General features: G+C 40.9%; 1 protein-coding gene across 1 annotated transcript; it reads right to left on the bottom strand.

Annotated features, from left to right (window-relative positions):
* Nucleotides 1-2885: 2885 nt before the first annotated feature.
* Nucleotides 2886-7315, bottom strand: LOC309693955 (uncharacterized protein). The gene is made up of 2 exons (XM_082513641.1): nucleotides 6806-7315; nucleotides 2886-4582 (listed from the first exon to the last, which is right to left on the bottom strand). Exons 1-2 carry the CDS (start codon nucleotides 6975-6977, stop codon nucleotides 3714-3716), a joined length of 1041 nt encoding a protein of 346 aa, XP_082369767.1. The 5' UTR covers nucleotides 6978-7315; the 3' UTR covers nucleotides 2886-3713.
* Nucleotides 7316-24542: the final 17227 nt, after the last annotated feature.

Below are 24542 nucleotides of genomic sequence, written 5' to 3'. Positions count from 1 at the left end.
TTAAGATCATAAACCATAAAAAAGTATTTACAGTATGAATTATCTGTGGACTGAAGCAGCACAGAGCTGAAATATGAGCTCCCACCTGAAAGTGAAGATGCTGCTACTAGTGTGTAAAGCAGGAGGAAGTGAGAGAAGTTCAAATCCAGATCAGAGAGGAGGAGGAGAGATTCAGGGAGGAGCTGAGCTGTTACTGAACTAGAAGAGAGAGAAACCTCCACATTCAACAGAGTTCAACACAAACCATAAACTTTACCTTCATTCAACATGTTGTCTTTGGACTATTTTGCACTTTCTTTACTGATTCTCACCATTCTAACAGGTACGTTACAATCTGTGTGTTTAAAGAAACACATTTGAATTGTGATGATTTATAAAAGAATAAAACATGTTTCTGTTCCTTTAGGTGTCAGCTGTGAAGATCTCACTCCAACCAACAAAGAAGTGTTCAGTGTAGAAGGCAGCACTGTTACTCTGTCCTATAGATACTCCAAAGCTGCAGATGGGAATGATTATTTATTCTGGTATCGACAATATCCTGGAAAACCACCAAAATTCCTGATCTCTCACTTAGGAACAGGAGTGAAACTGTCAGATCCAGTCCCTGGAATAACGTTTAGAGTGAGTGAAGATAAAACACTGATGAGTCTTCAGATCTCCTCTGCTGCAGCGACAGACTCTGCTGTGTACTACTGTGCTGTGAGGCCCACAGTGACAGGAAACAGCAAAACTCTGTACAAAAACCTTTGGAGCAAAGACAACAGAATACTCCACAACATCCACTAGAGGGAGCCACACACTGTTAAACCTCTGATTCAAGTTGAGAGTAGTGAGCTTTATTTGTATGTCCTGAAACTTTTGCATGTGTCCCTGCTGCAACAGACCTGAATAAAATTAGTAGGTCATTTACAACACTATAGGCTTGAGGAGATCTGCAAAGGAGATCTGGAGGAGATCTGAAGTGTAACCTTGCCTCAAGGTTACATTTCATTATTCATTATTTGTTTAAACAAATAATAGAACCTTGAGGTAGATTCTGTATTTAGCTGGCAGCCAAGTATCAAAGTAATACTCTCTTTCAGATCTTTAGATCACAAGAAAGTTTTGCGTTTAGAAATGCTCCTGAGCTGTAAAAAACTGCCACGAACAACCGAGTTTATTTGTTTGTTCAAGGTTCGAGGTTCTTTATTTGTCACATGCATAGTTATACAAGTATAACACACAGTGAAATGTAACCTGACATGCTCCTCAACTTGTGCAAGAAAAAGGGGCGGGTGGCGGGTAGAGAAAGAGCATTCTAAGGAGCTTGGAAAGAAAAGCGTCTGGACTTGATTAAGTGGCTTGAAGATGTTTCACCTCTCATCCGAGAAGCTTCTTCAGTTCTAAGGGTCAACCACCGCCTCTGTTCAAAGATGGTCGCTCACAGTGGACATAAATGGCTTCTTTCACTGAGGCCGGATGGCTTGGGGATAGAAGCTCCCCTTGAGTCTCTCTGTCCTTGTCCGGATGATGCGGAACCTTCTGCCGGATTGCAGAAGATGGAACAGTTCGTTGCCAGGATGGGATGGGTCCTTCAGCATCTGCGCTGCTCTAGTCCGGCATCTCCTGGTGTAGGTGTCCTGAAGTGGGGGGAGAGCAATCCTGCAGCAGCGTTCTGCTGCAGGAATGGTCACAGGTCACAGATATCTGACTACTCTTCAAAGAGGAGGGAACTGGGATTCATAGTACGTGCAAAGAAAAAACATGAATACAGCTAAAATGCAAAACCGGCTTATTTAAATACATGTATTCTATCTAAAAACAACATCCCATGTGATCATCACAGATTCGGTTTGAAAATTCCAGCGGAAAGCTTCAATTATTAGGAATTATTCAAGACTTCTTGTCGTTTTCAGGTATTTTCTCTCGTTCATTTTTACAGCGAAAAAATGCTTTGAGTATGACGCTTATGTGTAAGTTTGTTTGGGAAGGTCTGTAATTGCTAATCTGCATTTCAGACATTACTGCCACTTTCCCACACGGTCAGTCTCTTTGCTGACATCATGTTAGTCCAGTCACCTTCTCGCCCACCTTCTTTGAGCCAATCAGGTTCCAGAATATCGAGGTATGAACTTTGGCTATATCGCCCATCCCTAATCTGAAACATCTTAAAGACCGAGCTCAAGTGGCTTTACAATGACAGCATTCAGGTGGGAGGAGTCCGAGTAATGAAATAAAGTAATGGCAGGTGTGCTTTAATTTAATGCATGCAGAAGCTAACAGAAATAACCTATAAAAATCTATTCAACGGTTAGAAAGGATACAAGTACAATGCAAGTAAACCATTATCTTCATTTAACCCTAGTCTATTTTAGTCCATTTTTTAAAACCCTTTCTTGTAAAGTGGTGCTGGATGAAAGATGAGCTCTGGAAGGTCCCCATGATGCAGGAAAAACACCTTTTCCTCACACTGTGCTGACGAGCAGAGAAACACCTGTGCAGCTACAGGAACGAGGTCTTTGAGCAAGGCTGGAAGATTCCAAGGGACACAATCGAAACTTTCTGCTTTACTACTGTCAAAATATTCATCCATTAGTTACTGCAGTGTACATAAAACACAACAAAACAAAGACCCTCCCCCATGCTGGTCCTGCCTACCCAACCTGATGATCCCATTAGCACAACACGCCTACATTCTTACAAAACGCAAAAGTTAAAAAACGACAAAAAACAAAAATGAAAAAATATGTCATCCTTAATGAATGGAATAACCAAAAGTGATACAGTGAGATGCAAAAGGTTGGGTAACATTGTTAATAGTCATTATTTTCCTGTATAAATCGTTGGTTGTTACAATAAAACATGTCAGTTAAATACATCATATAGGAGACACACACACAGGGATATTTGAGAAGTGAAATTAAGTTTATTGGATTTACAGAAAGTGTGCAAAAATTGTTTAAACAAAATCAGGCAGGTGCATAAATTTGGGCCCCACAAAAAAAAGAAATGAAATCAATATTTAGTAGATCCGCCTTTTGCAGAAATTCCAGCCTCTAAACGCTTCCTGTGGGTTCCAATGAGAGTCTGGATTGTGGTTGAAGGCATTTTGGACTGTTCCTCTTTACAGAACATCTCTCGTTCATTCAGATTTGATGGCTTCCAAGCATGGACAGCTCTCTTTAACTCACACCACAGATTTCAATAATATTCAGGTCTGGGGACTGAGATGGCCATTCCAGAACGTTGTACTTCAAATTGAGTTTCAACTTTGCCACAGAGAAATATATCAATAAATAAAACAGCTAAAATTCATTTTTTGATAGTCACCATATTTTCATTGACGCATTTGATGAGAACAGATTAACCCTATAACACCCTTAGTGTCATATTTGCTACATTAGTTTCTAAGACCTCCATCTCATCAAAACAAAAACATCAAATTATCAAAAGGGAAACAAAAAGTATATTTCTATTATATATCATAAACAACATGACATTAAAAATGTGGATTTTGTTATAAGGGTTATTAAACATCTCAGCCCCGCCCCAGAAAAATTATTTATTTTTAGAATTGATGGATTGGGTCTTACAGGGTTAAATCTGCCTTATACATGATAAACATGGTATTTAAAGGTATCTAAACTCTGAAAGTACTCATGTGAACCTGTATAAATTCTCAGATATTCTTCCACGCTTGGCTTCTCAGACATTGTTCTCTAAATGTTTCAAGACTACGATTTCTCACCTGTGTGAGTTTTCATGTGGCGCCATAAATGACTGCTAGATGTGAACATTTTCCCACATGTTTTGCAATGATACGGTCTCTCACCCGTGTGGGTTTTCATGTGGCGCCATAAATGACTGCTAGATATGAACATTTTCCCACATGTTTGACAATTATACGGTCTCTCACCTGTGTGCGTTCTTCTGTGTGCCGATAAATGACTACTACTTGAGAACACTTTCCTGCATGTTTTACAATGGTACGGTCTCTCACCTGTATGCATTCTCATGTGTATGGTCACACCACTGCTTCGCGTATAACTTTTCCCACATATTTCACAAGAATATGGTTTCTCACCTGTATGGGTAGTCAAATGGCCTTTAAGTGTTGATAACATACAAAACTTTTTCCCACACGTTTCACAAGAATATGGCTTCTCACCTGTGTGGATTCTCTGATGTCGAGTCATTCTGTACTTACACTTAAAGGATTTTCCACAAAGATTACATGTTATAGACTCGTTACCTGTGTCAGAATTACTCTGACTTTCTAAGTTACTATTTGTCCCTGAGTCTAAATTCCTACTTCCTCCGTGATTTTGGCTCTCATCTATAGGAGAGGTTTGAAAAGGGAGCTGGTTACTGTTTGCTTCTGGTTCATGGTGGTCTCTTTCCTCAGCAGCAGTCACCATAAAGGTATCAATCTCCTCCTTCAGTCCAACCTGCTCACCCTCCTGACTGGTGCAGAGTTCCTCCTGTTCCTCTTTAATATGTGGAAGTTCTGGTTCCTCCTGGTGCAGAGAGTTCCTCTCCTGGCTCCAGAGCTGTGGCTCAGGGAGAACCTCCTCGTCCTTACAGACAGGCTGCTGTGGGAGTTCTGGCAGGACAAAAAGGAAATGAGGAAAAGGTAATGATGATAGACTGAGAGCTCCTTTTTTTTTTTTGAATCTGCTTTTCTTTACAGAATCTCAAGAGATTATGAGAAAAACAGCGACCCAGGGTTGGATGTAACTTATAGCTGATTTTGTTTTTTGTTAGTGCATTTACAACTGTTGAAGTATTGCAGATAAGGTGGGTCCAAGTTTTTGTCAGAGTCTGCGCAGTAGTTACTTGAGGTGGAGCGTCTACATTACTTTCCCGCCCATACACCTGCTGGACGTGACCACGAAATCGCCGACCTTTAGATTTTATGTAGCCCGGCTGCTCCCACTGATGACTCATTAAATTAAGGTAAATACAACCACATTGCTCCTATTTATAAAAACAAAGAAACAAAAACCCAAACCCCCCAAACAAACAAAAAATGTTATATGTTGTTACACCCCGGCCTAGGCAACCGGGGTGCAACGTAGAAAAACAGAAATAAGGAAAATAAAACCACGAAGGCTCTCCACCAAAATCCCAAAATGAAAATATCCCATAACGAAAGCATTGACAAACCCATTCACAACTATTTACAACAAACTATTTATTTACAACACGGGGGGGAGATCGCGACCATGACAAACTGAAACACAAGGCTTAAATACATAGAAGGAGCAATCAGGGAATGGACCACAGGAGGGAAACACAGCTGGGGCAAATTAGACCTGACGAGGCAAGGAAAAGTAAACTGAACACACTAAGATAACACAGACTTTCAAAGTAAAACAGGAAATACATGACAGTCACGCAAAAAACAAAACACTGACAACACCGAAACGTAACAATGTCTACAACATCTAACAGCACTATGTTGGTAATTTGTTAGCTACATTAGCCGCTAGCATACACATTGTGATGTGAGAGATTTATGATATTTGGAGTGTGCAGTTAGTGTGTAGTGTAGTCAATAGCTTTGTTGTGTGTGTCGAAACAATGATGCAACTGCTGAATGTCACAGTTGCTGCCAAAAAGCCACCAAAGGCAGATTACAGAGCAAACGCTGTCGCCAGGTGGAGTGATACACCTCCGGCTGTCAGGCCTGAGGCTAAAAAGAAAGAAGAAGATACCAAACAAGGCAAAGTAAACTTTTTCTTTTTTCTTATAAATATACATCCTCTCTGGTTACTCTGGTATGAATGACTCTCAAGTACTTTATGGTAAATAATACAATATTGTAGATATTGGAGAAATTCTAGATTGAAGCCTTTAGTTCAACATATAAATGATTACCTTTGACCTTAATCGGGTTTAATTTAATGCTGTCAGAGAAAATCTCATGTGCTCTTCATGCAGCTGAAGCTGTGCATGTCTGAGATCAGCAGCTTTCTGAAACAGCAAACTAAGTTACTGGAGAATCTTGTCTTCGTTATCGTATGTTTTACTACTTCGATTTCAGCGTCTTCACCTCACAACTGAAACGTGCAGTTTACTTTGTGTGCACTCAAATGTAGGAAAGTCAACTAGCGCCACCTGTGGCCAAGTGCCACAGTGCATGAAGTTGATAGAGCCAGATTACCTTCTGACAAACATCTGGCTCTGGCTCTATCAACTTCTCTTTGCTCTTGACGAAGGCGGTCGCACTTTTCTCCTCTCCTTCTCCTCCCCCTTAGCTTCCCTGCTTAGCCTCTTGTGTCCTTGTCTAGTCTCGTGTTTGTTTGTATTACTTTCCCTGGAACAGTCTCTCACAGTCTGTTCTCTAAAACCTAAAAGAGGATTTACGGATTTGATCAACTGGTCCCTGAATGCAATTGACATCCTTTTCTCAATGAGAAGTCTGGGCTCGGGTGAGCCTGAGTGCTGAAGATATCTACCTATTCGGAACCATGATAACAGGGTTCTGGCTGATCGGAGCTGGCTTGGCCCTTATAGAAGAATTAAGGAAGCGGAACCGGCTGTTCAAACCCCAACAAGGCTGGATTGTTTTGGCCTCCTAAGCGAAGCAGTTGTTTTGTTTTATTTTATTTTAACTTGAGCCTTCAACTGCTTAATAAATTTAAGAAAATCCACTTTGAGCATATTTTTCTTTTCTCTCTAAATGAACCCAACATTGATCATCACCAGTTAATCTGTAACAGCAGCAGGGATGCAAAAGATGCAGTCGGGTTTTTATTAATCCTCACAATCAGAAACGTCCCGCAGAGCTGTGATCAGGATCCTCCCTCAGAGGGACACTCACCTGTCCTGTGCAGCTTGATTTGGGGTTTCCAGGTGATATCCAGCAGTCTGCGCTGACGGTCGATCTCTTCCTCGTACTGGACGATCGTTTTTTCAAACTCCAAGAATATTTGTTCAGCAGCAGCAGTTAGTCGCTCGTTGATGAACTCTCTCAGATACTGAACTGAAGGCATCGTTGCTGCCGCAGCTCACACACTCAGCTCACACAACAACAACACAACAGAAGAGTCTCTGCTCAGTCACACAAGAGGAAAGCTAACAGTTTTAGCGCCTTTCCTTTGTTTACTTCCGCCTGGTGTCACGTGATAAAGCTCCGACAGAGCGGGACTGTTAACGCACCTCCCCCTCTCTCTCTCTTATTAATGAATGTAAAGTATTACAGAGAGCTCGGTGAGTCAGTGCAAAGCCGCTAACACCACAGTGATGTGCTGACTCTTTCGGTCCCACACTCCCGGCTCTGTTCACACACGCGCCTTTCCTTTCTTTATTTCCGCTTGGTGTCACACGGTTGTTGCTCCGGCAGAGGGCATTTACCTTTAACTGTTCCGCTGTCGAAGATTTCTCTGTTTCAAATCAGTTTCCAGCTGAAATCAATTTTTTTCTACATCCACGGAAAACAAGAAAATCACAAATATTATCATTTGAATTTTGCTTTTCTGTTTTGAAATGATCTGAATGGTTTTCTTACATTGAACTTTACCGTGTTTCCTATCTTGAATCCACTGCCTCCTTAAACCGATCAGCACCGCAGACTCAGATGACATTTGTAAATCTCATTTTTATAAAAGGAGTTACTGTTTGGATTTGGTGAGTTCAGAATAAATAAAAGAAATATGTTTTCACGCAGTTTAAATAAAAAAAAAAACCTCACAAAGTAATGCCTGAATAAAATATTTCTTAATTATTATTACTGTTTAGCTGAGCGCTAATACATTTTTATTATATGCAGATGTTAAATATTTGGCCTATTGTCTATTAAATCAGATGTTCTGGTGCTCCATACTTTCATTTAGATGAGATGATTTAACTTATTACTGTTAACTTTGTTCTTTTCAATTTTAGTTTTGATTTAAATTCATTGTTCGACTTTTTTTTTGTCTCTAATCATAACCAAGAGAAATTCTGTTTTGTTAAAAATTCTGTTCATGTCAAACTTAACCCTTAATATACTTAAGGAGCTCAGTGATGGGGAACATTTGGGTCCTTGTGATTGCACACAGTGAAAAGTGCTCCATCCTCCCTCCTCACAGTGATGTGCATTTATCTATGTATCCTGCAAAAGATGTAAAATGGATGTTGTAAGATACAGCAGTCATCATTTCACTGAAGACCTTGGAAGCCTTGACATGACTGGAAAGACTGAAGCAGTTCACATATGTTTTTGTCATTGGGTTGATGACAAAGACGAAAGAGAAATGAAGCAGGAAACAGGAGCTGCTGTGGAGGCACAAAACTATTTGATTGGCTGAGATGAACTGTAACTATGATGTCAAAATGTAACTGGCCCCGCCCACTGAACCTTGGTCATTGTGCTGCAGTGGAAGAACATTGTTCATGTGCTGTCTGTCTGGCTTTAATAACTCCAAAGACATGTTGCTGCACCTCTTTTTGCTTCTATCTCACATTATAGGTGAGTTTAAGAACAGGGATTAAAGTTTAGTTGAAGCTGCTGCATTAAGCAGATATACAGACTGCATTTCACTACTTTTCTTCTTTCTTTTTCCAGGACTAACAGCTGGAGACTCAATCACTCCTCAACAACCTGAAGTCACTGAAACAGAAGGAGAATCTGTCACACTCACATGTAGCTATGAGACAACATCAGAGTATGTACGCCTTTACTGGTACAGACATGATTCTGACCTTCAGGCTCCTCAGTTTATACTCTTCAAAGGAGAAAGATTATGGAGTGGTGGTGATTATATTCCCAATAATCGATATGACTCAGAAACATCTTCTACATCAACTAATCTGACCATAGCAGCCCTAACCCTGGCAGACACAGCTCTCTACTACTGTGCTCTACAAACACAGTGATACAAAGTGTAGAAGAGGCTGTACAAAAACCTGAACACAGATATCTGACTACTCTTCAAAGAGGAGGGAAGTGGTATTCAAAGCACAGCTTCATATCAGATGGATTCTGCTAATTCCTGTTTTATCAGAGTCACTGTGGTTACAGCTGCTAATGAAACACTGTGGGAGGATTCACATGAGCAGCAAATCCACATCAACCACAAACCAACTGCAGGAACGTTCAGACACAATAAAAACTGTCAAACATCAAAAGCTGCTCATTTACACTATTTTATATTTAGTGGATGAGGACATGCAGAAATGCAGCAGAAGCTAAATAAACAGAGTAACAGAGGTTTATCTCTTTAAGGTAAAATCTCTCACATGAAGCTAAAAGTCTTCAGCTCAGTTTTTATTCTTTTGCAGAATTTATGTTGTATAAAATAAAAACAGTAAAAACTCTTTGTTCTCATATTTAAATAAAATTCAAATTTCAAGCTAACAGCTGTTTGAGAATCACCTTACTGATGTAGAAATATTTTATTATGTCAAACTGTTATCTTTTGCATTTTTTAGAGATTCAACCAACAAAATGTGAATATTTGTCTTTTTTGTAACACAGTCGAATAAATAAGATTCCAAATATACAACATAAAACTGGTTATTTGCTAGTTTTCTGTTCTGTGTAGAAAACACTGGTTCATGTGTTGAGTTAGGAGCATTTTATGCTTGAAGGATTCATTACTCAGTGTTTAGAGTCTTAACAATCAAAAACATTCTCCTGAAAATGATCAGGTACAAGGACTGGACTGAAAATGAGTGAACAAGCAGCCAATGCAAGGAAAACTTTGAAAGACCTTCAGGAAGCTGGAGAATGATTTCTACCCAGTAATGCACATCACTCAATAACTTCATCATGACTGAGTCTAAAGAAACGCCTGTGATATCTAACAGAGCTGATACTGAACTCTGTATTTATTTTTTCACTCCTACAGATTTATAACTTGCCAAGTATGAGAAATTTAGGAAGAGCTACCAACAGCTGATGCTTTACATCCAAAGCTTCACTCTGTGCAGAAAACAGTGGAAAAGGATTTTTCTAATCAGGCTTTGATATGATAAACTGTGTTAGGTTGTTAAAACCAATCAGCTACAAATGAATCTTTAAAGCCCAGTGTTGATGCTGGCTGGTTTACACGTGTACTTCTGCTGTTTAATACATGAGTGAGATTATTCTACATTCTGCTAAATATTTCAAATATTCAAAGCTCTTTATTTACAGGCTCCACAGAAACCAGGGCCAAGCCTATCCAGAAGAAGCAGCCTTTGGAGGAGGAGCTACAGCAGTGAACATGAACGGCTTCATTTAGGAGCTGAAGAGCTGCTGTGTTCTCTCTATTGTTCATTCAGTCCAAGAGGAAATCATGTTGCTGCTTTTCATTTGGATGATGATAGTCTCCTTTCAGACTGGTGAGTCATCAAAAGATGGAGTGAGATGTAAAAGGAGATGATGGACATGAAAATATCTGGATGTTGTTTGAATTGATTCACTTTTTATAAACTAAGTTTAAAGATGCAGAAACATGATGGTGAAATATGTCTTTGTTGTTTTCAGGATCCTCTGAGGATTTACTGACACCATCTAAAGATGTAGTGACGAGTTTGGAAGGAGGCACTGTGACTCTCTCCTGCAACTATTCAGGCTCTGTCCTCAACCTCTACTGGTACCATCAGAAGTCTGGTTCACATCCACAGCTTGTTATGGCAGAACATTCAGAGCAAACAGAAAAGCTGAAGTTTATACATGACAAAGAAAAAAAGGAGTTTCATCTGGAGATCTCCTCTGCTGCAGTGTCTGACTCTGCTGTGTACTACTGTGCTCTGCAGCCCACAGTGACAGGAAACAGCAAAACTCTGTACAAAAACCTTTGGAGCAAAGACAACAGAATACTCCACAACATCCACTAGAGGGAGCCACACACTGTTAAACCTCTGATTCTTGTTTAAGAGGTTTAAAGTTCAAGCTCTTCACTATGGTCAGTTTGAAAATGAATGACAACTAAAACAAAACAAAACATCAGTTTGAGGATATTTTAAAACTGTTGATGAGTGAAGCCTGATTTCAGACACTAAAGCATCACAGTGAAGTTTTGACTTCTCTTAAAATGAAACAAGTGAAAGATTTTTCACAATAAAGCACAAAATTCTTCATGACTTAAAAAGAGTCCATTAAGTTGTCTTGATGCGCACTCAATCATCCAGGTAAGGAAATCCCAGAAAGTTGAATCTGTAGCGTCTTCAGTGAGAGAACCTTTCTTCACTCCCCCAGGTGACTTCTTCAGTCTCAGCTGACTTCAGGTTTCCTTATAAACAGTACATTTGCATAATGACCAGCATCACAGATTAACAGTAAGCTAATGTGTCACCGTGTCACAACAAGCAACTATTCTGCCATCACTTCCCTCTGAGTGCTCCTAAAGATTATTCCAAATTCAAGCTTTTCCTTTCAGTCAGGTGTGAGATGGAAACACAGGATCCCTAAGCTTCTATGTTATAAAATCACTTTTAGACCTCACGTTGTACTTTTGTTTGAATCGATTATCTCAGAATCTGAACTTGTGTAAATCTACGTTTGTCCTTCTTTGATCTTCCCTGAGTTCCTTGGACTTTCATATTGTTCTGAGTATTGGTGGATCCCATGAGGTCTGTCTGACAAATCCTTTTTGTGCTGCAAAGAGAAACTACCAGTTTGAGTCAAACACTCATGAGAACTGTGACCTTGTCAAAGTGAAAGACACTGTAGAACCTTCAGGACCTTTATTATGTATATATTTACATGTAAATCTATTTATTTAAGCCTGTCTGTATACTTTAGGGTCCATGTGAATTAGAGAAAATCCAAAATAAAGTCAAACTTGTGAAGCCAATTATTGTTTTTTAAAGTCAATAAAGGTGAATGTTGAACAATCATTCCACCCTGGAACACTTCAAACAAATCATTAAAACCCAGAATTACCATGACTTTCATGCTCATGATGAGATTATATAAACTTCTGACCACCACACCTCCTACTCTGCTGTGTTTCAAGCTGATTGAAGAGGAGGAAGTTTAAAGGAAGGAGGTGTAACAGAGAAGTGAAGCTACAAACCAAAGAGGAGGCACAGAGGTTCAGGGAGGAGCTGAGCTGTTACTGAAGAACAGACGAGAGAGAGAAACCTCCACATTCAACAGAGTTCAACACTCAGAAGATTCACTTTATTCAACATGTTGATGTTGGACTGTTATGAAACGTCTCTGTTAATGATCATGATTCTAACAGGTGCATGACAATCTGTCAACAACTGCTTCATCCCAATGTTTACATGTTATTTCTGCTTTCTTTGTATACAACACAGCATTTAACAGATTTCTGTTTCTTTAGGTGTCAGCTGTCAACAACTCACTGCAAATAAAACTGAAGAGTCCAGTTTGGAAGGCAGCACAGCTACTCTGTCCTACAGATACTCCAGACAAGCAGCTGGAGGTGACGAGTTTTACTGGTATCGACAATATCCTGGAAAACCACCAGAGTTCCTGATCTCTCACTCAGGAACAGGAGTGAAAATGTCCAACCCAGTCCCTGGAATCACTTTTAATGTGAGTGAAGATAAAACACTGATGACTCTTCAGATCTCCTCTGCTGCAGTGACAGACTCTGCTGTGTACTGTGCTGTGAGGCCCACAGTGACAGGAAACAGCAAAACTCTGTACAAAAACCTTTGGAGCAAAGACAACAGAATACTCCACAACATCCACTAGAGGGAGCCACACACTGTTACACTTCTCTGGTTTTGGGTCATGTAATCGTTTCTGGTCGAGGTCACACCAACTGTGTAAATCAGTAAACACCGCAACGTGTCACGGATCGTCTTTAAACAATAGTATAGTAGGCCGGGGAGGACATGAGTACCCAGGCTGGTTAAGCTCTGGACCTTAACATTCATTGTTAGCACCCAAGATCAAAGTCTCTCAACTAAAGGCGTCTAATGATGTGTTGTGATTACTAACCCAATTATAAAGTTACATAATGACATCCTGTATGAAGGACAATTTTGACAGGTGACACAGAACTATAAATAAAGAATTGGAAGATTATTGTTACGGCTCACGTTATTGAATATTTATAATCATATAAATATATAAATAAATATAATGTGTTTTGGTTTATAATATTTTTAGGGAGGTCTCGAATGGAGAGTAGCCTTTGACGGAGGAGGTTATGGGCAGACTCCATCCAAGTAAGCTGGCTGCTCCAGGTCATCTGGTTGGAAGAGAGGAGATAACACAGGGTGTTTTCTAGCTCCTGGTTGGTTGGTTCAGTCTGACCGTTTGTCTGGGGATGTAAACTGGAAGACAGACTCACCTTTGTGCCAACGGTTGAACAGAACTCTTGACAGACCTGGGAAGTGAACTGTGGGTTGGAGGAGGTCTGAGGAAGCTGGTTGGTGGTGAGCTGGAAGACTCTCGGACTTCCCTCATGAGAGATGGCTACCGCAACGCTCCTTGCAAAAATGTTATTGTGCGGTTCATTCCATGGTGTCAGGTGAATTTCCCCGTATGGGCCCTATGAACTACCTGGAGTGGACGGACATAGGAATGTAAAACTGCCCGGGCGGACCATTCCCAAGGTCTGGTTCCCGGTTCCTGGAACCTCCCAAACAGCAGACTTGATTTATCCAGGCCAGGAACCCACCACACAGGCGGTAGGGAGGATGTTCGATTCCTCCGCGGGCTCGTCAAGTGAAAAAGAATTGCTGTGACAGTGCACCTGGTTTTGTGTTTCTTGATCCAAGTTTGCAGGAGACAATGAAAACCAACCGAGTGAAGCAGAGGGCCCACCTGGCTTGTCATGTATTTAGGGATCTTGCAGTCCGGAGATATGCAAGGTTTTTATCGTCCGTCCAAATGATGAATGGCTGTTCCGCTAGGGGTGGGTTTTGATTATCGATTTATTAAAATCGATTCTAGCTTGGATAACGTGATATCGAATCATTAAAATCCTGAACTGATTTTTTAAATATAAATTAATTTTGCCCGAAATGCCAGAATCTCAGGATAAACCTCACAAAATTTCAACAAACAGCTTAAACAGTAAATGAGAGCAGGCACACGGATTCTGCACAAAGATGTAACCACTGTAGTGTTTTATCACAAGCACATCCTTGTGAAGGGTTGTTTGATGTTTGGTCAGCTTCCTGCCCTTTTTATGGCTTCACTGTGTTGTGCATGGTGAACCAATACAGGAATTGAACCACATATTGAGTGTGGGGGAGATCATCATTTTACGACTAAGGATGTTGTTAGAAACAGTTGGAGGTCACGAACACAGAGAGACACACATTCTCACACTCACTCAAACCGGTGGGGCTTAAGTTAAGTCTGTGTTTAGGAGTTTTGTCTTTCAGGTGAACCAGTTTTTGTCTGAGCGTGTTGGTGGGTCTGAAATGCATCAGGATGTCATGCTTGGAGAAAACTCTCCTGAGTGTTTCTGATGCACCGGCTACATAGGGGATGACAATGTTGTTATTTTACATTTGACATGTAAAATCAGTCTATTTATGTAAATTTAATGATATTCTAGAAAAACAGTACAAGACAGTAAAATACTTTTATATTACAATTTGTTTTTACAGTGTAGATCAAAAACGAAAGAAAACCATTAATCAACATATGAACATTACCTGATGCTGCTGAAGTGAAACAAAGTTACAGAGGTTTTATTAGAGACACAGTGTTTTGCAATTTTGTATCATTTTAAAGTTTAAATTTGTTCAGTCTTCAACAGCAGAAATGAGACTTTCTCTTCGGAAGTTAAAGGAAAAAAAAAAGACAGCGCTGCAAACAACGGTAGACTTGTGCGTAACAAGCAAGCGAACAATGCAGAAAACAGATTTTTAGACAGGAAACTGATCTTGAACTGCAGAGAGAGAGAGAGATCTCACATCTCATTGATTCTGATGCGTCGGCGGGTCGGCGCTTTGTGTTTACGTCTCTGTGCAGAATCCGTGTTCCTGCTGTCATTTACTGTTGTAGCTGTTCAGTGATTGTTGAAATTTTGTGAGGTTTAACTTGAGATTCTGGTGTTTCGGGCAAAATAAATTTAGATTAAAAAAATCGATTCAGAATTTTAATGATTCGATATCATGTTATCCAAGCCAGAATCGATTTTAATCGATAAATCGATAATCAAAACCCACCCCTAACTCCAACCGGTGATTGTATTGCATTCCCAATCAATGTTAGGATTATGGACCTTTAACGAAGCATGACCCAGAACTAACAGGGTACCAGGAGCCTCGATGAACCAAATGGTTTCCTGACAGAACCAGAGAGTGGCTTGGTTAGTGATTTAGCGCGGAAACCTGTAATGGCGCCAGAAGGAGTTCCTGGGGAATGTTGAGCTGAGTAACCAGGGAGTGACCTTGAATCAACTAATGGATGTACGGAGTGAGTGTTGGTGTTTAGTGAAATCTTAGTGAATAGCATGACTCTGGGCAGGGAAAATCTGCCAGAATCCTTGTGACTGCTAAGGGACGTGGCCGTTTGGCTGGGAGGGACAGTTGTGAATGTAATGGTAAATGGCCTGTATTTGTATAGCGTTTTACTTAGTCCCTAAGGACCCCAAAGTGCTTTACACTACAATCAGTCATTCATTCACACACTGGTGATGTCAAACTACATTGTAGCCACAGCAGCCCTGGGGCGCACTGACAGAGGCGAGGCTGCGGGACACTGGCGCCACCGGGCCCTCTGCAGTCTGCCAGCAATGCAGACTCTCTTATTTTTGGACTGAAGCAGCACAGAGCTGAAATATGAGCTCCCACCTGAAAGTGAAGATGCTGCTACTAGTGTGTAAAGCAGGAGGAAGTGAGAGAAGTTCAAATCCAGATCAGAGAGGAGGAGGAGAGATTCAGGGAGGAGCTGAGCTGTTACTGAACTAGAAGAGAGAGAAACCTCCACATTCAACAGAGTTCAACACAAACCATAAACTTTACCTTCATTCAACATGTTGTCTTTGGACTATTTTGCACTTTCTTTACTGATTCTCACCATTCTAACAGGTACGTTACAATCTGTGTGTTTAAAGAAACACATTTGAATTGTGATGATTTATAAAAGAATCAAACATGTTTCTGTTCCTTTAGGTGTCAGCTGTGAAGATCTCACTCCAACCAACAAAGAAGTGTTCAGTGTAGAAGGCAGCACTGCTACTCTGTCCTATAGATACTCCAAAGCTGCAGTTTATGATGATTATTTCTTCTGGTATCGACAATATCCTGGAAAACTACCAGAGTTCCTGATCTCTCACTCAGGGACAGGGGAGAAAATATTAAATCCAGTCACAGGATTAAATGTAAAAGCAGTTGATAATAACAGACAAATGGATCTTCAGATCTCCTCTGCTGCAGCGACAGACTCTGCTGTGTACTACTGTGCTGTGAGGCCCACAGTGACAGGAAACAGCAAAACTCTGTACAAAAACCTTTGGAGCAAAGACAACAGAATACTCCACAACATCCACTAGAGGGAGCCACACACTGTTAAACCTCTGATTCTTGTGTCATTGGACTGATGACAAAGACAACAGAGAAATGAAGCAGTTTGGGTCAGGTGGCAACAATGGCAGATGAAGGTCTGATTCCTGGTTGCTGAAACTAGTTTTGGGTACTTTGTGATGTTCCCCCTCTGGCAGGTCCAGACTCTCCTCTGTGCTTCTGCTCTGAACAACATTTCAGAGGGCCTGGCCTTCTTGAGGTCTCTGAGCAGGATCCTGGACGCTGCATCATCTGGTAACTCTATTGTGCTTCTGAGGACTTTATGTGTCCGAGTGACACAATGGTGGTTTCTGTTTTACTGGACTTGTGTGCTAACCACAGTATAGGTTATGCTTGACTCTGTAATTGCATCATCAGGTCTGCAGCAGTGTGTTCTGGACACTCTGGTGAAGAGAGGAGCTGAGCTGTCATCTGATCACCATCTGGGGGTGAGTTGAGTCAGGTGGTGGGGGAGAATGCTGGACAGGCCTGGCGTATCAAAGTGGTTCAGGTGATCTTCAACTCCCACCTCCAGCAGAGCTTTGGCAGCAGTCTGAGTGAGGCTGGGGACTCATTGCTGATGGGGCTGTGCAGAGCTTTGGCTGCAAGCTGGTTGGTGCTTGTAGTGTTGCTAACCTCCTAACCAGATCTCATTAACTCCTCGTGTTTTGGGGAATGAAAGGTCCAGCTGAAACATCCACTCTTTGTCAGATTGTTGTCTTCATTCTGGTGGTAATTCAGCTTTAATTTATGACTTATGAGTTTGTGCTTGTAGCTTCTGTTACCTCACCATGTTCTCTTGTGTCTGCTCATAGCTCTGTGGACTTGAGTTACCTGAAACCTGAAGGATTCTCTCATTGTCTGCTGTTTGGAAAGGACTGACTTGTAACAGAGCTGGAAAACTCACCTGCCCATCCACTCTCCACCCACTCAGCCTTCTGAAGCCTTCACTTACCTCCCTGACACAGAAACTCTAAAAGTGAAACACAAGAAAGGACTCTAATAAATACTATATAAGCAATTCTGACTGCACTGATACTCAGCAGTCGTTCTCTCGGGCAGTTCTCTGGTGTCTCCCTGCTCTGTCCCTCTGCAGGAAACCTACTTACCTGCCCCCCTGTCTTTGAACCTTCTCAAAATAAAAGCATGTAAAGCTTTAGCCTCATGTGGGCTGCGTTAGAGTCGATGCATTCCTGTAATCATGACACTGAGAGGTTGCTCCAGGGATTTAAATCATGTATTAATCGTAGTGGAGAGAAATTAATATGAATATTTCCTGTGTGAAGATGATGGTGTGATATCAAGGGAAAAGTCCTGAGATTTGGTTCCAAGATGGTGCCAGTGTTTTCGGCGAGCCGTCTCCTCGAGCTTTGTCTACTGTTTGCTATCCCATTTTCTATGATGTTCATCCTGCCCGTATTTATAAGGAATCGCTGAATACTATTGGGCCTTGTATTTTATTAATATTGAATGCATCACTGTCCTCAGGCTGTGTACCATCTGCCTCCAAGCATGCTGTTGTTCAACCCGCTATTAAGACGACTAATCTTGACTCCAGTGTTCTTTCAAATTATTGTTGTTCTTTCAATAATTGTTGTTCAAATTAATTGATTTCTAAGCTTCCCTTTTGGTCAAAGATCCTGAAAAAAGTGGTCTGTAAACAACTTCAGACCTTCTTAGACACCAGTGGTATTACTGAAAAATTCCAGTCGGGCTTCAAGCCTCGACATAGTACTGAGACAGCTTTGTTAACAGTTTTTAATGATCTCCTTTTAACCACTGATTCAGGTTGCTCTGTGGTTCTAGTCTTACTGGATCTGACTTCTGCTTTTGACACAGTAGATCACAAAATTTTATTATCAAGATTAGATCAAGTAGTTGGTCTTAAGGGCACAGCCTTATTATGGTTTAAATCTTATCTTTCAGAGAGGTCATTCTCTATCGCTATGGGGCAATACTCTTCCTCCTCTGCTCCCTTTCTCTGTGGTGTGCCCCAGGGGTCTGTTTTGGGCCCTATGTTATGCTCTCTGTACATTTGCCCTTGGAATCTATTTTCCAAAGATATAATATTTCTTTCCATTGTTATGCCGATGACATTCAAATTTATTTTCCTGTGAGTTTGAATGTCGCAGATCCATTGCATACATTGTTTAACTGTCTTCATGATGTGAGAACCTGGCTATCTCAAAACTCTCTTACCTTGAATGACAGTAAAACTGAAGTTAGTGTCTTTGACAGCCATATCCCTCTGAACCAACTAACCATTACCCTTGGCCCACTTGCTAGCTACCTCTCCCACATTGTAAGAGACCTTGGGATACTCTTGGATAGCTCCTTCAAATTAGAGAAACAAGTATCTACTGTGGTTAAATCCAGCTTCTATCAGCTACGTCAAATTTCTAAAGCCAAGCCTTTTCTCTCCCCCAAGGACCTTGAAAAGCTTATTCATGTATTCATTATCTCTAGACTGGACTGTTGTAACTCCCTCTATTTAGGCCTAGTACAGAACGCTGCTGCACGCCTTTTATCAGGTGCCAGAATGCATGATCATATTACTCCAGTTTTAGCTAACTTACACTGGCTTCCTGTGAAATTTCGCATTGATTTTAAAATTCTTTTACTCACTTATAAAATCTTAAATAACGTTGCCCCTGGCTATTTAACAGAACTTCTCCATTTGTATAATCCTAAAAAAGCACTAAGATCTTCAAACCAGATGCTCTTAATGCAACCTAAGTCCAGGCTGAAAACCAGAGGTGATCGTGTCTTTGCTATTGCAGCTCCTGAACTGTGGAACATTCTCCCTAATGCCATTCGCTCTTCTGAGTCTATTCAGTCTTTTCTTGCTTAAAGACCCATCTTTTTACTCTGGCTCTGACTTAAGATAGTTTGACTATCATTTGGTTGGCTTCTAAGTTTGTCTTGTCTTGTGTTGTTGTTTGGTAAATTTGTCTTGTTGTTTTTAAATTTGCTATATAAATAATTTTGATTTGATTGATTGATATCGGGGCTGCCACATGAAGGGGCAAAGTGAACAATTTTATGAATACCCCCGAAAAAAACTTTAATTAGTGTAAATTATCCTCTAATATCAACAATATCCTGGAACACCAACAGAGATCGTTGTGTTTCACTGGGAACACAAAACAGAGAAAATTCCAGACTGTCTGTTAAAGTTGTTGATGGTCAAAGATGAATGGATCTTCAGATCTGCTCTGCTGCAGTGACAGACTCTGCTGTGAGGCCCACAGTGACAGCAAACCCACAGAGATGCTCCACTAGAGGGCGACATCATCCAGTAGGCGGGGCTCTCCTTCTGCACTGTGTTCAACCATTGTGTCAATAATAAGTGCTGCTGTGAAGAGAACAATTCTCAGACTGAATGTTGAACATCAGCTAGTTTCTCCTGTTGATTTAAACCTTGTTGTACAGATGGAACATTGGCTGTGGATTATTCTTGCTGCTCTTTTCTTTGGTGAGATACAAACATCAACATGTTTCCTCTGCTTAAATAAATGTGTGAGTCTGATTAATGGTGAGTTTTTAATCATGTTTATTGACCCATCTCTTCCTCTGCATGTTCTGTTCTTCCTCATAGTGTAAAGGAGAAGACAAAGTGATCCAGGAACAAGGAGATGTCATTGCTGCTGAAGGAGACACAGTTACACTTGGATGTAGATTTGAAACCAGTGACCCAGGCCCGACTTTGTTCTGGTACAAACAGAAAAATAACTGCTCGCCAAAACTTTTAGTACAACGATTTTTCTTATCAGCAGATAATTCTGAAGCAAAGGACAGATTTGATGCGAAGTCGACAAGAAAGAAAAATCAGTTCCTCTGAAGATCCAGAAGCTTCAGCTGTCTGACTCTGCTGTGTACTACTGTGCTCTGCAGCCCACAGTGACAGGAAACAGCAAAACTCTGTACAAAAACCTTTGGAGCAAAGACAACAGAATACTCCACAACATCCACTAGAGGGAGCCACACACTGTTAAACCTCTGATTCTTGTGTCATTGGACTGATGACAAAGACAACAGAGAAATGAAGCAGTAAAGATCAGAGACAGAGACAGAGCTGCTGTGGAAGCACAAAACTGTTTGATTGGCTGAGCTATTAAACTGGCCCCGCCCACTGAAGTTGAGCTCATCCAATGACATTATTTGTTGGTCATTGTGCTGCAGTGGAAGAACATTGTTCATGTGCTGTCTGTCTGGCTTTAATAACTCCAAAGACATGTTGCTGCACCTCTTTTTGCTTCTATCTCACATTATAGGTGAGTTTAAGAACAGGGATTAAAGTTTAGTTGAAGCTGCTGCATTAAGCAGATATACAGACTGCATTTCACTACTTTTCTTCTTTCTTTTTCCAGGACTAACAGCTGGAGACTCAATCACTCCTCAACAACCTGAAGTCACTAAAACAGAAGGAGAATCTGTCAAACTCACATGTAGCTATGAGACAAATGCAGGTGGTGCTTTACTTCACTGGTACAGACATGATTCTGACCTTCAGGCTCCTCAGTTTATACTCTGGAAAGGAGCAAAAGACAACAGTGGTTATGAATATATCCCTGATGATCGATATGAATCAGAAACATCTTCTACATCAACTAATCTGACCATAGCAGCCCTAACCCTGGCAGACACAGCTCTCTACTACTGTGCTCTAGAAACACAGTGATACAAAGTGTAGAAGAGGCTGTACAAAAACCTGAACACAGATATCTGACTACTCTTCAAAGAGGAGGGAAGTGGTATTCAAAGCACAGCTTCATATCAGATGGATTCTGCTAATTCCTGTTTTATCAGAGTCACTGTGGTTACAGCTGCTAATGAAACACTGTGGGAGGATTCACATGAGCAGCAAATCCACATCAACCACAAACCAACTGCAGGAACGTTCAGACATGAAGAAACAAAGTAACTGTTGCAACTGGAAAGCAACACCTGCTGAATTTTAATGTACTGACAACTTATAAAAGAACATTAAATGCTAAATGGCCTGTATTTGTATAGCACTTTATTATTTATTATTTATTTATAGATTTCATTAGACCAGCGGTCTCCAACCTTTTTTGCGCCATGGACCAGCCTTTAAGGCGTCGCGGATAAATACAACAAAATAAAACCAGTACCGATATGGAAAAAAAGATTTATTCATAACACACTTGAAAAGACCCAGGAAAACCGAGTTAACGATAAAAGCGTAACAAAATAACGCTAAAAACCGATAAAAAACCCTGAAAACCACCCGAGGCTCAACTCTTGCGGCCCAGTACCAAACGACTCCGTGGCCCTGGGGTTGGGGACCACTGCATTAGTTAGAAGGTGCAAAAATGCACCTGAAGCAAAATAAACAGAGTGACAGAGGTTTATCTCTTTACGGTTAAACTGTCACATCCATATGCTGTGATGTAAGCATCGTCCTGTAGAAAAGACAAGTGTTGGATACCAAGAGTACACGTTATTGCAATCTGATGACAGAAGCACGCTGGCAGTTCAACCTGATGAACATGAACTTCAGACTATCAGAGAAGAATCAGAAACATTCCCACACAAGCTGAACTCCAAATCTCTGTAAAAATGCCAAAGGCAGAAGTTTCCTTTCACATGCTGCACCTTGTTCTGAGCAGCCACCTATCTAACATGCTGTCAGGATCTTTGAATTTCATTCTGAGGAAGCGTAACAGGAACCTGAAATAAAGACCAAGAGGAGACACAGACTGTGGGAGGAGCTGAGGTGAAGTACAGAACAGAAAAACTCCACAGTACACAGAGTTCATCATACAGACCACACAAACCCTCTTTATTCAACATGCTGTCGTTCAGCTGCTCCACACATCCTCTGCTGATTATAATGATTCTAACAGGTACGCTAATATCTGTACATTTAAAAAACAACTGCTTTTCATTTCAGTGATTCATAAATATATTTCAATATTTATAATTCGTATAAAGCATTTCTCTCATTTTAGCTGTTTGCTGTCAAGATCTCACTCCAACCAACAAAGAAGAGTTCAGTGTAGAACGCAGCACTGTTACTCTGTCCTACAAATACTCCAAGGAAGCAACTGGGAGTGATTATTTCTACTGGTATCAGCAACATCCAGGAAAACCACCAGAGTTCCTGATCTCTCACATAGGAACAGGAAGGAAAATATCAGATCCAGTCCCTGGAATCACTTTTAATGTGAGTGGAGATAAAACACTGATGACTCTTCAGATCTCCTCTGCTGCAGTGACAGACTCTGCTGTGTACTACTGTGCTCTGCAGCCCACAGTGACAGGAAACAGCAAAACTCTGTACAAAAACCTTTGGAGCAAAGACAACAGAATACTCCACAACATCCACTAGAGGGAGCCACACACTGGTAAACCTCTGATTCTTGTGTCATTGGACTGATGACAAAGACAACAGAGAAATGAAGCAGTAAAGATCAGAGACAGAGACAGAGCTGCTGTGACAACCAAACTACAAGTTTTTGTGACACTGATGACAGTTTGTAAATGATGGAGGTCAGACAGAAAAGAAGAAGTTTGTGTTCCTCTGGCGCACAAGAAAATCCTAGAGGAGCCTCCGACTTCACCCAGAGGCAGACTGGTGACAAACATCATTTATTATAACACAAAAAACTGAGTACACTCCTCACATGTTTGTAAATATTTTGTTACATCTTTTCATGGGACAACATTGAAGATATGACAGTTGAATTGGGTGTTATTGCTCTCTCTCATACTGGTCACTGGAAGTCTAAAATCGCACATCATGGCAAAGAAATTCTCTGAGGATATATAAAAAAAAAATCGTTACTTTACTGTACATAAAGATGTCCTAGGCTTTAAGAATATCGCCAACAGCCTGAAACTGAGCTGCAGCACAGTGGCCAAGACCATACAGCAGTTTAACAGGACAGGTTCAGAACAAGCGTCGCCATGGTCGACCAAAGAAGTTGAGTGCACGTGCTCAGCGTCACATCCAGAGGTTGTCTTTTAAAAATAGCTGTATGAGTGCTGCCAGTGCTGATGTTGTTCCCGTGGATGAAACACCCGACGGTGACACGTGGACCTGCCTGGAGACTGATGCATGATGAGGGCTGCGACGTCATGATGCCTGTAACGAAGAAACCACCTGAATGTTGCACTGCAGTGCAAAGCTAAGGCCGCTCCGAGACCGTCAGAACAAACCAAGCTACTGAGAACACAATCAGCAGAATATCTGTTATAATAGAAAATGATCATATCTGTCATTAAAACGATCATTAGCTGCACCTGAAGTCACACTGACGCGTCCATTTTACTGTATGATTAATCAGAATATAAGAAGACGCACAGGGAGACGTCTGCCTCTGTACTTCAGCATCTTAACGCACACATACCGGATTATTTACACTTTACATTTTCAACGATAGATTTACTTTTAATGTAATATCTTCACAGTTCTAACTTTTTGCTGTTACATAAAGAACACTAAAATCCAGGCTGATTTCAGCGCCTGCTGTTTGCATGGAGCGCAGCGCAGTCCTGTCCTCTGTTTGCTCTTTGTTAGCTCACATCTCCAAAAAGTCCTCACAATCAGAAACGTCCCGCAGAGCTGTGATCAGGATCCTCCCTCAGAGGGACACTCACCTGTCCTGTGCAGCTTGATTTGGGGTTTCCAGGTGATATCCAGCAGTCTGCGCTGACGGTCGATCTCTTCCTGATACTGGACGATCGTTTTTTCAAACTCCAAGAATATTTGTTCAGCAGCAGCAGTTAGTCGCTCGTTGATGAACTCTCTCAGATACTGAACTGAAGGCATCGTTGCTGCCGCAGCTCACACACTCAGCTCACACACTCAGCTCACACACTCAGCTCACACAACAACAACACAACACACTCTCCGTACTGTCACACAGGAGGAAAGCTAACAGTATTCGAGCAATTTATTTTTGATCTGTTGTTTGGCTGATAACAAATTTACATTTCAGGTTTATTCAAATCTTAAATATTTAACATCTGGTTTAATGCATTTGAATTCCAGGGGCCACATTTCTTGATAAAAACCAATGATTTCACTTCCTGACAACTTCTTTCTTTTCAGTTTTTAATGTTTTGTCAAACATTAAATGCTATTTTACCTTATAGTGTTGTTTATCAGTCCCTGTGTG

Source organism: Aulonocara stuartgranti, assembly GCF_965226115.1.
Source record: "Aulonocara stuartgranti genome assembly, chromosome: 18".
Taxonomy (NCBI): Eukaryota; Metazoa; Chordata; class Actinopteri; order Cichliformes; family Cichlidae; genus Aulonocara; species Aulonocara stuartgranti.
The sequence above is the reverse complement of the archived record's forward strand: the minus strand, read 5'-3'. Positions and strand labels throughout refer to the sequence as shown.

Bases quoted from the DNA above. Each gene is read 5' to 3' on its own strand.
- LOC309693955 (XM_082513641.1), bottom strand. From the start codon at position 6,977: ATGCCTTCAGTTCAGTATCTGAGAGAGTTCATCAACGAGCGACTAACT. The intron at 4,583-6,805 runs GTGAGTGTCCCT...TTGTCCTGCCAG, and splicing joins AATCAAGCTGCACAGGACAG to AACTCCCACAGCAGCCTGTC.